Source organism: Myiozetetes cayanensis, unplaced genomic scaffold, assembly GCF_022539395.1.
Source record: "Myiozetetes cayanensis isolate MyiCay16 unplaced genomic scaffold, myiCay2020 scf1, whole genome shotgun sequence".
NCBI classification, from domain to species: domain Eukaryota; kingdom Metazoa; phylum Chordata; class Aves; order Passeriformes; family Tyrannidae; genus Myiozetetes; species Myiozetetes cayanensis.
Window position 1 is genome coordinate 46,451,242 of NW_026086604.1, and position 13,716 is coordinate 46,464,957.

Consider the following 13,716-nt stretch of genomic DNA (forward strand, 5'->3'; position numbering starts at 1 on the left):
CTAAGGGTTTACTTCACTGCTAGAGACATGCCCTGCAGATTCAGAACCACAGAGCTGAATGAACGCCTTCCCGCTGACCATGCTTCCAATGCCCAGCAGACAGAGCGGGAGACCGGAGCGCTGTGCTACTGCTCCCCCAGCAGGGGGCGTCGCTCCCACGGCCCTCACCAGCCCGTAAAGGCTGGAGCAGAGGAAACAGCCAAGGGATGAGGCCGAGAGAGATGGACACAGGCAGAAAGGCTCTCTGAAAGATTATAAGCACCTTACTCCTTACCAGGGCAACATCAATAAAAACAGCCTCTCTCTGTGACATTTTGAAAGTACCGTTTTTGACTTCCACACAGGAACTAAGGATGAGAATCATTTAAGACATCATGGGGGAAACACAACCAGGACGAGCTGAATCATCTCATACTGCATGCACCTGGTAACATGACATTTCACTGAAATTGTAATTCCTAAAAACATCAGACCCACTTCCTTATCCTCTTTTTACAGAATCATACAATTGTTCAGGTTGACAGGTACTCAGTAGGCCACCTGCTCAAAGCATCTTCCAACAGTAAATTTTTACCAGGCCATACTGGGCTTCACCCATTTCAACCTTTAAAATTTGTATAATGGAGACCTCGCAACTTCCTAGGCCAACCTGTTACAATGACTAATTATTCTTCCAGTGACTTCCCCCCACCCCGCTATTTCTGAAGCTCTACCAGCCTTCCCCTGCAGATTGTCACCCTCCCATTCTCCTCCTTCCCATATTAACATACATGACAGTCCTGCAAGACTTGGGTAAATTTCAACTCATGTATTTGTAAATAGCATTCAATGTATCATAGAAAATGAAGAATTAATTGAAAGTAAATAAAAAGGTTTGCATGTTTTAATGCTATCACTAATAAAGGCAAGATGTTTTAAATAAGCAAGTTAATCTATAGAAGAGATTTGGAAACTGTGTATTTTATGAATATACAAACCTGACTTTTTCTTTGTGACACTTAGCCAATGCTTTGCAGAGACTCGGATCAGGGCAGAGATCGAGAGGAGATTGACCCTTCTTGTTACGGATGCTGAGATCAGCTCCGTTGGCTGCTAGGAAGCAGGCAATAGATGCTGCACTCTTCTTCTCTGCTCCTTGAGTGCCAAGTCCCATTATTAACTGAAAGAAAACAAATACATAAGCAACTTGAAAGACTCTCTAAACAGTTAAGAATTGTTTGGCCAAAGGAAAACTACTTGACATGCACCCATGCACATACACACATATATGTATGAACCTGTAAGCTCAAGAAAGCATCTCTAGAACTAAAATTAAAACAATTGTATAATTGCTTAATTTTTAGCCAGTTATACTCTATTTTCCTTTAAGGAACTAAAATTCAGCAAAGAATAGTTTGAGTGTTGAAGCATCCTGCACACCTACACTCACATGCGAAGGGGCTGTCCTTCTGTGTAAGCACTGTAAAGGGCAAAGTTCCAGTGGGTATATTCAGAACACACTTCAGTACACTGAAACTGCTGAGTTTAGACAAAATGCTGCCATCAACACCACACTTGGACTGAAAACATAGCTAAGCAGAGAAATAAATGCACACCTACTTTTAGTCTAGTGAATAACGTACCTGCACAAGATAGCAACCGAATTCGAGTTTTTCTCAGCCTGGACGGACTTAAACTCAAACACTGTCCCTCTTGTCCTAATCAGGACAGGACTTTGCCCTTTTACAGGTAGTACTGTATTTTTGTATTACTGTACCTATTACACACAATTCATAGGGCCATCTAGACAAACAAAGAGAAAAGGCTCACTTCCATAGCCCAGCAAGAAGAGGATTCACCTGCTCCAGAACATTCTAGGCCTGCAGCCACAATTTTTTTGTATTAAAGCTTGATCAGATAAAATGCATTAAGTATAACACAGACTACACAAAAACTGGAACTGCTGGCACCACTAAGAATTCCCCATCAAACTACACTACACTACATTCAAAGGAACAGCTCTGGCACAGCTCGGACAGCTCCAATTCAGAGAGTTTTAAGTGCTGAATTCTGGAATTACAAAGGCTTCAATCCTAGGATAGAGGCAGGATTTTGTATGCACTTCTTTCCAATTATTTAAGTGCCCAACTGACTGATACACACTCTTTGACACCATTTTTAATTTTGTGCAATCTATCCCTGCAGCTGGTCTTCTAAAAGCCCCCTGAAAAATTAAGTCATTTTGTCTGGATTAACAACCATTTAGTATTTAGAGGACTAGATGTGTTATTGTAGACACAACAGCATACAGGAACAAATTTGAAATCCCAGATACCTGTCACTCCAGCCCTAACAGTTGCATATCTTGAAGTCTGGAACTATGAAGAAAACAGCCTTCAAAACCCCTCTAGTTATTTATCCTATCCCTCAGAGGTAACTCATGAAGAAAAAGACTTGGTTTGGGTTCATTTCTTGCAGCATGTGAAGATTGTATGAGAAGTCTTTACCCTGCCTTGACAATTGCAAGGTTATCCTTCTCATCATACAGCCACCCCATTTCCTAAGGAAGCAATTTATGTTTATTTCTTTTAGTTGAAGAGTTTTTACCCTAAACTAAAACTCTTACATCAATATGTATCACTGAGGTGCTACAAGACTCTTGAAGGTCACTTTATGAGTTCACAGATGCTCATCCTGCATTCTTCCTTATGATTAGGTAAGAACAGTACAGCTTGAAAGACTTCACACCAGGAAAATCAGTAAGTTATGGAGACGCATTGCTTTGCAGTGTCCAGATTACAGAAAATTTTTGATTATAAATTCAGACAATTTTTATGCACTTCAATTACAGCACTGGCTGAAGTGAAGAAGAGATTTTATCCAGCTTCACTCCAGGTACTCTGAACCACGTCAATAATTCAGCCAAGGTAGCACAACACCCAGTGAAACTGATTTGCTCCGAGGTTGGTAGTCATCATGGAACAGCCATCAACATTAGTCTAGAAAACTTTGGGTCCTAAAATGCCTCTGCATGCCGTGCTATTTAAAAACACCAGGACAATACTGCATCCCGTGACACTCCTCAGGAACCTACAACTTTTCATGCACACAAAATGAGAACAACACAAAACAAAGCCATGAACAAAAAACCCAGCCCCATTATGCCTTCGTGCACAGTACAGCAGCAGAAAGCCTCCTCTGGAAGGGGCCAGCCCTGAAATGCATCAAAACACAGGCCAGTTCCAGCCAATTCACCTGTGAGGGAGAAGTTTCTGTGAAATCCAACAAACAGTATTAACTATCATCTAAGTAATTGTAGCTACTGAGCTTCCTTTGAAGTTGTAAACATCTCCCATTAGAGTTTTTTCTTTTAAGTTAGGATTTAGGCAGTGGTATCATGTAAAACATTTTAAAAGTCTGAAAGACACCTATACTAAACTAAATTACATTAAATGCACCTGAGAATAATACATTTATTTGGAATGAAAAGTACCCCATACCAAGGAATACTGCCTCTGTAATAAAGAGCTCAAATGATATTTTTTTGTGGTGGTGGTGATTTAACATAGAATATCCTGAGTTGGAGGAGATCCACAAGGATCATGGAAGTCCAACTTGTGGCCCTGCACAAGACAACCCCAAGAAATACACCATGAGCCTGAGAGCATTGTCCAAACACTTCTTGAACTTGGTAGGCTTGGTGCTGTGACCACTTCCCGGCAGGGGGTTGTTCCAACAGAAGGAACTACTAAAATAAAATAAATCAATGCTAAAATTTTCATTCTATATATTTCCACTTACAAAGTAAGTTCACGATATCAGTAAAAAAATACTGTTTTGTATTTTAAACAGTGGTCAAGACAAAAAGTAAAAAATTGTAGAATTTCAAAGAAGCTGCTGTTGGACCAACTTTATCAAATACAAAAAAACCCTAAGATCCTGCAAGTGCAATTTTTCTTTCTCAGTTTTCTCAACTGAAACTAAAATAAAATAATTATCTGTTGAAGTACTATACTACAAAGAAGCATCTTACAGGTCTTAGTAGGTTGGAATCTTCAAGACAGCAGTCCAAAATTAATTAGAATTTAGTCAAGCAAAAATGAGGTCAAAAGTACTACATATTTACAGAGGTGATTTGCTATCACATAGACTAATGAAATCTGACATGTTTCCCAACCCTTAAAGGAATTAATAAAGAATAATAAAAAACCCTCCCAAAACAAACATTCAATTTATCATATTTACAAAAAGAAAGCCTTACCAGTTCCCAGACTAAATTATTAATCCAAGTTATCCTTTATTATCCATCACCTGTATTTGCAATTCCACACAAGACAAATTACTGATGTGTTTTTGGATAGCTTCAGAGGTCCAGATGCCTGCACATATTTGCACAGCTTAGAACCTGTCTTTGACACACAATTTTGGGCCAAAGGTGGTTTAATATTTAAAACTCTTTACTGGTCAATTCCAGTTTACAGAATTTTTACAGTAACTTTTTCACAAGACATTTTCAAGATTGTTTGACCATCTTAAAGAGTTTTCAGGTATATTTTAGCCAGGCTTAACTCCATCTTTCATATTCCAGTGACATGTTGCCACCTCAAAAAAAAGATAAGCAAGTTTTCACCTCTCCTCTGAGGGCACATATCTTCTCCATGCCACTTAAACCTCTCAAATGTTTTAGTTAAGGGAAAAATTTTCTCTGCAGCTAAACAAAGTGCAAAAAAAAGACCCAACAGTTCAATCAAGCTAATACAGGACATAGTGGCTAATCATGATAAGAGTCCATAGATCATGGAAACAACTGAGCTGTAATTGCTCTCCTCCTCTCACTTAAAAAGATACAATCATATTCTTAAAAATGCCAGTCATTTTAAGTTTCTTTCAAAGCTTATTCCAGTATATTTCAGCAAGATTAAGTAACCAGTTTGAAAAACATTTGATGTACAGGGGAATTATTATTTTGAACAAAGGCTTTTAATAAAATACAAATGCACTGAGTTTATTAATGAAATGCAAAAACATCATCCTCAGCTAAAATTAGAAAAAATATTATGACACTGGTATCTAATGATTCAGCAGATCTGACCTACTGTTATATTGTGCATCTTTAATATCTACAGAAAAAACATTCTTGTTTTTCTCAATTCAAATTCTTCCAGAATTTTATTTCTCCTTTGCCTCTCAGGTAAACCACAAACTTCACCTTTGCATATGGGGTTCACACAGTTTTCTGGGTGTGTCAGAAAGATATATAAAAATAAACATACAAAACTAAGAAGGTCTTGTTCTAACAGAATATACTTTCAGAAAGTTATAGAAGCAACTAAACAACTAAAGACATGCAAGACACTGAATCACAGAAAATTATTTCAGTCTTATTCTGTACTGTAACACTGTTTATTTCTCTTTCCTAAAAAGCTACTTTTGATTTTGGCAGCTATATATGTTCAGTATGGAAGAGAGATTTGTAGAAATATTTTTGAACTAAATAACCCTATTTTTCTGGAACAAAAATAATGACTACACGTGAGAAGTCACATATAACAATGTGATTTCTGCCTACACTGCATTTTAATGCAGAATGTCTACGTAAATTGACACTGCCAAAAAACAGTTCAACAGTACAGAACCAGACAAACTAGACAAAGAGACAAATACACAGAAAAGAAAAAAAAGAATAAATAAATGTGTTTTATTTACTGTGTTCTTTGATGGCTCCCAAGCAGTATCTACCTTGCCCACATCTTGCATGTCTTGGAGTTGGCGGAGCTGTGACAGGGTATGGTGTCTCAGGGCTTCGTGCAAGGGAGTATCCCCATCTTTATCCTGAATATCGAGCTTAGCACCTGCACGGACCAAGAGCTGAAAAGAAAAAACCCAAATTAAAGCCAAAACAGGCAATTTATTCCTTTTAAAACTAATTTCAGGAAACTATGGTTGAGGATGCTCTAGAAGGTCCAAAAGGGTTGCTTTTTTATCTTGCTACAATTCACAGTTGAGTTTTTTAAAATTTATTTCTCAAACCTGAAGCTCAACTCTCAACTGAAACATTTATCTGTTCCAAATATCAAGGTTATTTCAGCACAAGACTAAGGCTTGCCTTTGCTCTGAGTGCTACAAAAGACATTATTTTAAAAGCATTCTTTCCACCAAGACTTTAATTCTTTCAAGACAGTCTACAATGTAACATATTACAGCAATATATCAGAAACAGAACTAGTGGGCAATGCTGTAGATATGTATATACTCTTTACTATTAGGTAAATCAAAACCCACCACTTTCACACCATGCTAAACTTTACAACTTAATTTACAGTGTACTCCCATTAGCAATATAGTTAGGCACATACTTAGGTTTACCCAGATTCAGCAGAAGACATAAAAACCAATGACACCCTTAAAAACTATCTCAGAACACTTTGAAAAGTAATGAACTGTAAGAGTCATCTCTAAGGCTAATTTTAGACACACATTCCTGGTCACGTGACACAAAAGCAAGCATAAGGCTGCACAGGCCCTCCTATTCCTATTGCCTTTGAATACAGCCTTTCCGTAACTCAGTGCACTAGGACCTTCTTAAATATGTTGTTGAACAAAACAAATGTTGACAAATAAATAACAACTTCCCCTAAAAATTAAATCCCATCACTGTCCCTATTAAAAAACCTGCAGATAGCAACTGAGGTTTTAACTTTAGTTTTGAGTTCACGATACTCTGCAAAACTGGGATTAGCGTTAGAGACAAAAGGCATAGTCTAGAAACAGGAATACATAAAGGGATTCTCCCTCTTTGGAACCTGCATACTTTCAAGGATCTCAAAACCAAAGAATCTCAGACTACAGAACGGGCTAAAAGGAAAAGAGCTTAAAAGGAATTCAGAGCCTCATTTTCAAGGAAGCATATGCCTGCAATTATTTGCAGTTTACCACTTTCCCCAACCTTTCTGTCTACAAGTGAAACCAAGAAAACCATCTAATATTGGAAACAGTCTCCTTCCAACTTTTTACACTCTTCAAATGGATTTACTCTCTCCCAATTTCTTTCTCATATTCAGATGCCTGCCAGTAGTTCTTTACTGCTTCATTTCTCCTGGATGAAATTCTGTAAATGAGTACTTTTCAGGGAAACCTGGAATCCTTGACTACCATGGAAATTCAAAGCCTTTGTAGAAGTTTTAAATAAAAAAAATAAATTTAAAAAAGACAAACCACTATCCTTTGTTATGGCAGCAGGGCTTTTAAAAGAACCCCACTACCTTTGACCACTATTCCAGAGATGCCTGAGGGTACAAACCCAGCCCTGGAAGGTATCCAATAGGAATTAATTTTGAAATATGGAGCCAACATGTTCTTTGCCAGGCTGCACGAGCTATTTTAGGACTTCTCAAAGTTAATCCAGATCTGAAGTACGGAAAGTCTACAGGGTCATTCACTTAAACATTCTCAGATATAAGCATGTAAGTCTAATATACATACTAATTGTACTCGCCTACCTTCCTGCTCATCTGCTACACTAACATTGTATTCCCAGGTACCATGGCCATTTCAGAGGGGCACAAGAGTTCACCAAATACAGCTGCCAAATAACTTGCAAGATGCAAGTGACACTGACTCTACGAAACCATTCTTTTGGTAGCAAGCAGTTCCAGATATAGGGCCGTATCACATGTTTCACTGTAATGGGATCACACCCATCAGCCCTCGGAGAGGGAGAAACCTTACAGCAAAAAGAAAATGCTAAACAGAACTGAAGATATAGGTCTGCAGAGGAGATACAATTCTCTGTAGGTTCTGAATAAGAAACAGTTTTTCATATAAGATGACTCTCTCTGCAAAGACAGAAAAATTACACAAGGGCCAAGGCTAGGTTGATGTATCCACTCACAGGGAACATCTCCTACAGCAGTGAGTGCTTTCTCTGAGCCTCAAAAGCCCACACTAGCAAGGCAAGCACTGAGGCACACAGGTCCTTGCATGGACAGGGCACACAGGTCAGAAAAGGGCAAACAGTGCCGGACTCCCATTTCCTGTGCCAGTAACAAAAGTTTTGTTAAGTTTAAACTTTTGCAATCATGCAAGCAAAGAAACAAGGACAGCAATCCTTTCTCCAGTAAGGTACTACTTTTACTGCTTAAGGCTCTCCCAAGCTAAGAACAGGGAATGTTCTTACACAGAAAAGTAGTTAAGGTCATAAAAAGACGTTTTGTTTAGCTACCACTTGCAGAAACTATGAGCAAGAATAATTACGCATGCACCAAGAGTTATCAAAAATGCTATTTGAAGGTCCCATTACAGCACCACAAGTCAGACAAGTAACAGAGGAACATATCATATTCTTTCTTTTTCAACAAGGAGGGATGTTGGAATTGGCAACTGCACAGAGGAAACCATAATGTACATGTACAAAAATTTAGCATTCTTGAAGTGTCATTCATATTGCCGACTGACCTTCTGTGCAAGTTGGCAGGTTTCTGAATTAAACAAAATGCATCACACAAACATGCAACAGCTTCATGTTGTCAAACAATTTTTTAAATGTTCATGAAGTACCCATGTCTTAGCAGCTGCCATTGGCTTTAGACAAGTACCATTAACCATATGGCTTACTGCAAATAAGATACTTACCCTAACAATTTGTGTGTGCTGTCGTTCAACGGCAAGGTGCAGAGCAGTCTGCTGGTTAACATTCTGGATATCCAGGTTAGCATTGCCCTGAAAGATATTTAAAGCATTAGGGCATTATCATCCCAGCAATTCATCTACAGAGAAGGCAGTCCATTAGGGCACTGAATATGACCCTGAATATGATTCCTGGTTAGGGGATTTGAGAGTAGAAGTGATTAAATACTTTTAATTATTCACTGTACAGATGTTAATCTGTTGAATGAAATGAGGTATCAAGTTTTTCAGTCCCTCTGCACCATTAGGCCATTGTAACAATCTCAAAGGCAAGTTTGACCTTTAGAGCTCAACACGTCCTTCCCTGCTCCACTGCTTCTGCATTGCGACTGCAGGTGTAAAGCAGCAAACTATTTTCACATCAGATGGTTAACCAAAGCTTGACATTTAAATCCTCCTGAGCAAAAGAGTCCTACCTGATGCACCAAAAGCTCAGCCACTTCCACGTGATTATTGAGAGCTGCCAGATGCAAGGCAGTGTAACCATCATCTTTTTTCTCGTCAACAATCCATGGTCGTGGCAACTTGGACAACAATACACGCATGGCACTGAAATAAACATGCAGAGATGGCATAAACACACCTATAATGCATACTGAACAACAACTACAGTTGAACAACATTAATTCTCAGAACTATGTAAAAGTTGCTAAAATAACTTCAGTATTTTTTCAGAGAAAGTGGGTGAAAAGCTGTATCACCAGTTTCAAAGCACAATAATTTCATGCTTACCTCCTTCTAATTAAAGCACACAAACAAACCAAACAAACAGTGTGACAATCAGGTTTGCTTTCCAGAAGGATGTTATCTAGCAGTAAAAATTACCTTTAAACTATTACAACAAATTCTGACAAAATAATTTTCTCTCTCAAAATCTTTATAGCATCCTTTACTTATGTAATTAACGACCAAGTTCCACTACATTAGATTTCTTTAAAAATCATAACTTTATAAACTGATGCTATGGGCTGTAACACTTAAAACTCAGTTTCTGAGAAAAAAAATGTAGTAAAATCTCTTAAACACAGACAAAATAAATGCTGAAACTATGAAGTGAGTACTACTGCAATGTTTTCTTAACAGATAATGGCTAGTATAATACCCCATAGCGGTGCCTCATGGTCAGGGGTAGGGTGAGGTTAAGCAACTCGATTACTACAGACTAAAGTCCATGAAGTCTGAAGACAGAAGTGTTAGGGGTATTACCAACATAATGCTAGATAAACAAATTGCCAAATCTCAGAAATATAGTTTTCTTAGGCTTATGTGTCTTCACTGAGCTTTTGGAATAGGTAAGCAACCAAACTTAAATCCCTTTATAAAACAGCATATGCAGCTCCCTTATGACAGTTCCTCAAAACAAACAGAAAACTAGAAACTGCTATAATCTTGTGCCAAGAAACCTCTCCTGTCATCTGATTTTTCCCCACTGTTGAAGTTACATGCTCTCTACAGAAGAAACGGAGCTTCTTCACAAAATTCAAACTTTTAAAATCCAAGCAATACTAGCTAATGCAAGTGGAACCACACGGTCACACAATACCTTGCAAGGAAGATAATATAACTGAATTAAACAGTTCTTCATTAGCAATCTGATATTGGAACCACGGGATCTCAATAAGCCTCAGAAATAGCCTCATAAAATGAGCCTCTCAGCTTTCACTAAAACGTATTCTCAACAGGTACGAATGACTGCTCTGTCAAGCAGTAACTGAGGTCCTAGTTCATGGCAATAATCTGTCACCTTGAACATCCACACTGCATAAGTGCTTTCAATCCTAAGCTCTCTTTTAGAGTAAGCCAATGAGTTTCCTATAAAACAAGCTCATAGATATAGTTCTGGGGACAGCTCACCCTAATGAGCCCTCCTGGAAAGCAGAAGAGTCCATGAGGTAGACTTCTGTGCCAGTAAGAAAGTGCACTCCTTCGAGTGCACTGCTTGGATGCTATCCTAACAGATCCTGACTTATTAAGCATAAGCATGTTCTCCTGCTATTGCACTGAGTATGCAACATAAACCCTCAGTTTCACACTTAATACACCGTCATCCTGGCAGCTGCAGTATAAATGACACTCCTTTTTTCCCTAGAATTCGAATGTCTGAAAGAGACCCAACTAACCAACTCCATCTTCAGGCCACAGGATCACACAGGCCCACAGGAGACCATGACCAGCTGATATGTGGGGAATCCATAGCCAGGTTGTTCTGGAGGTTTGCCCTCCTCAGACCAGACAGAAACCATTCTCAATCTCTTAGGATTTTTGTTTTCCTGGCAGAACTAAATGTCTCATTTCCTCACAGTCCAAATCACTTATAACAGCAAAATAAGACAACAACACTTAACAGATTGTACATTGCTCATTGTGAAACATTGCTCAGTTTCTATTCATAACACCTTCTACAGCTCTCTCACGTGCTAGGAAAAAAACTACTAGAATATTTGAGAAAAAAACCAAATACTGGCAACATTAATTCTTTGAGAGATTCATTTATGCAAGAATTTCCAAAATTAAGGGTACGATTTCGTAAAGCACGAGTTACCAAAGCTTCATGAACTGTGGCAAAATAAAACACTATTAGTTGCACTAATAAACATAATTTATTTTGTAATGAAATGATGCAGTATTTTCAAACCTAGGATATAAATTTATGTGTTTAGCTGCCTTGGGCAGCGAGTAAGTCTGGAGCACCGTGGTTCACTTCGTATCTGGACTGTACCCGGGCACAGCACCTCACCAGCTCTTCAGAGTGCTATGATGACACAGAGCACAACATGTCTTTCTACAGTGGCTTCCTACAGGGCATCATGTCAGGGAAGCTCTGTATCTTCACCTGTTAGGCTCAGTGTTTCTATAGACCCCATAAATCTTTAACGTACCTACTGCGGATCATCTAAAAAACCACAATAAAAAAAATACCTTACAGAATAAAAAAACTGACAGAAGCAGTATGACCACTGTGAATGACCAGGAAAAAAAATAGGGCACCAATAACATAACAAAAAGCCCAAAGTCAAGAAATTTTTCTTACAACTGCAACTACAACTTGAGGAATGCTATGAGAAGGTATCAACAATTAAATCTAATTACAAACAGCTTGTCTCTAAAGTAGCTCTCTAGTCACTAAACAAGGAACTGTTCTAACCAACTGAGATGATATTTTATATCCTTTTCTTCTGTAAGGAAGTAAGAAAATTGCCAAATCCAGAGATAAATAAAATAAAATTTAAAGTATATTCACACACTTTAACAGATGCCTCAGAAAGTGAATATATTTCAGAAACATTACTGACATTTCTTTAACACCTCTCATCCTGGAAAGAAAAATAAGAAACTAATTGAGTCAATATTTTGTATGCTATAAAAGAAATCACTCATTCTAGTATTTGCATGACTGCTAGCCTTACCAGATCCTCTTTCAAATCTTTTCCTATTTAATTTGCTGTCTATAGCAGGAAAATTTTCATCTTAAATTTGACTGAAAAACATTTGGGAATATCTTGCTTTCATAGAAATGAGATGCCTGCTACATTTCTGGAACTATCAAAATGAATTGGTCTTACTGGAAAAACAGAAGGACCACCAAAACAAACATATGGCTTCTGTGTGGAACAGACTTTTATCTTACTTATCACAGCAACTACTCAGTTGTTTCTATCTACTCAAGAAAAGTCTACATATCTCTCTTCCAGATCATGCTATATTACTGGACAGAAGGACTGTTTCATGGAATGACACCTTAAAATTCTGCAAGATAGTAATATGCTACAATAGCAAATTCTTTTTGATGCTCAGTGGCTGCGCCCTCTTCTTCACTAGCTGAGAGGTAGTTTCTTTCAATTTCTGTAGGATTTTCTGGAGCTGCTGCCAAAATTTTGACAGCTAAGTGGCTACCATTCAGAGCAGCACTCACTGGAACAGGCATGTATTGTATCATAAAAAGTCCCATTAGTTGAATTAATGTTGCCAATTGCATAGTAACTCTTGATTCACTTTTCCCATGAAGCATTAAAGAATTTGGGTTGTACTGCTCTGCTTTTAGGATCATAACACAGCTGTGGTCCTGAAAACTTGATTTCATCTTGTATACACTAAAACAGACCACAGGCTACTTTCACTGTAGCTGTGCTGAAAAGATCAAGAAATCGGCAAATCTAATGGTAGCCCTGATCATGAAAGCAGCTGAAGAAAACTTTTCAGACTATCATCTTCAATGCATTCAGCTGTTACAGATTACATGGCTGAGTAGCTGCAAAGATTATTCGTAAAATGGTTAAAACTCATATTGAAACACTGAAATTATGCTATCACTATGCTATTTATGTACTATTACTAAAGCATTCCTAATGAAAAAAACCTTTGAAACAGGTAAGTTATGGTATTTGTTGTTCTGCAGTATTTTCAGCTTAGCAGGAAGTTGAAAAAGCTTGTTGAGGGTACAGTAACTTACACAGCCCAACATAATTCATCCCCATAAAATGACAGCCCAGGCTCTAACAAGTGATTTGGTAGAAGGAATACCCATTAATAAAGTGCTACATTTAATTTGAGATGCAGAAGAATAACAGCAAATGCTGCTGTTGCATGCCTCTTTAATTTGACGTTGCTACACAAGTAATACTTTTTTTTTTCTTTTTAAATTCATGGTTTTAGAGAGTCTGGAACCACAGCTAAACACAGAATGGTTTGGGTTGGAAGAGACCTTAAAGATCATCTCATTCCAACTCTTGCCATGGAAATTCAACAGCATGAATTGTATATTTGCAATAAAAAAAATGTGTCACAGATCTGAACAGTATCCTAATTAATTTTTAGCTGCACGGAGCACTTGTTTTAACACCAGTCACCAACATTAGATATTCAAAAAGAAAAAATAATTGTTATGATGAAGTTAGCATATGGTATATTATTCATTATCAACCTACATATAAATTTTCTATGCAATATTTTACTCAGAATTTTTACAGATGCTCATCAGCATTACCTCAGAATGTGACACACAATAACAGGTTTATTTGGAAAAATCTACAAGATGAAAGTACTTGTAAGCAA

The 13,716-nt window shown here is 37.8% G+C and overlaps 1 protein-coding gene across 3 annotated transcripts in view; it reads right to left on the reverse strand.

Moving 5' to 3' along the window:
* MIB1 (MIB E3 ubiquitin protein ligase 1) overlaps positions 1-13,716 on the reverse strand; it is a 73,894-nt gene that overhangs the window by 10,107 nt on the left and 50,071 nt on the right. For 2 of the 3 annotated variants that reach the window (XM_050333774.1, XM_050333766.1), the window contains exons 13-16: positions 9,081-9,213; positions 8,611-8,697; positions 5,686-5,847; positions 978-1,159 (exon numbers count right to left, since the gene is read on the reverse strand). In XM_050333774.1, the coding sequence (XP_050189731.1) occupies positions 978-1,159; positions 5,686-5,847; positions 8,611-8,697; positions 9,081-9,213 (564 nt within the window). The remainder of the gene's footprint in view (positions 1-977; positions 1,160-5,685; positions 5,848-8,610; positions 8,698-9,080; positions 9,214-13,716) is intronic. The other variant, XM_050333785.1, reaches the window with a different exon arrangement.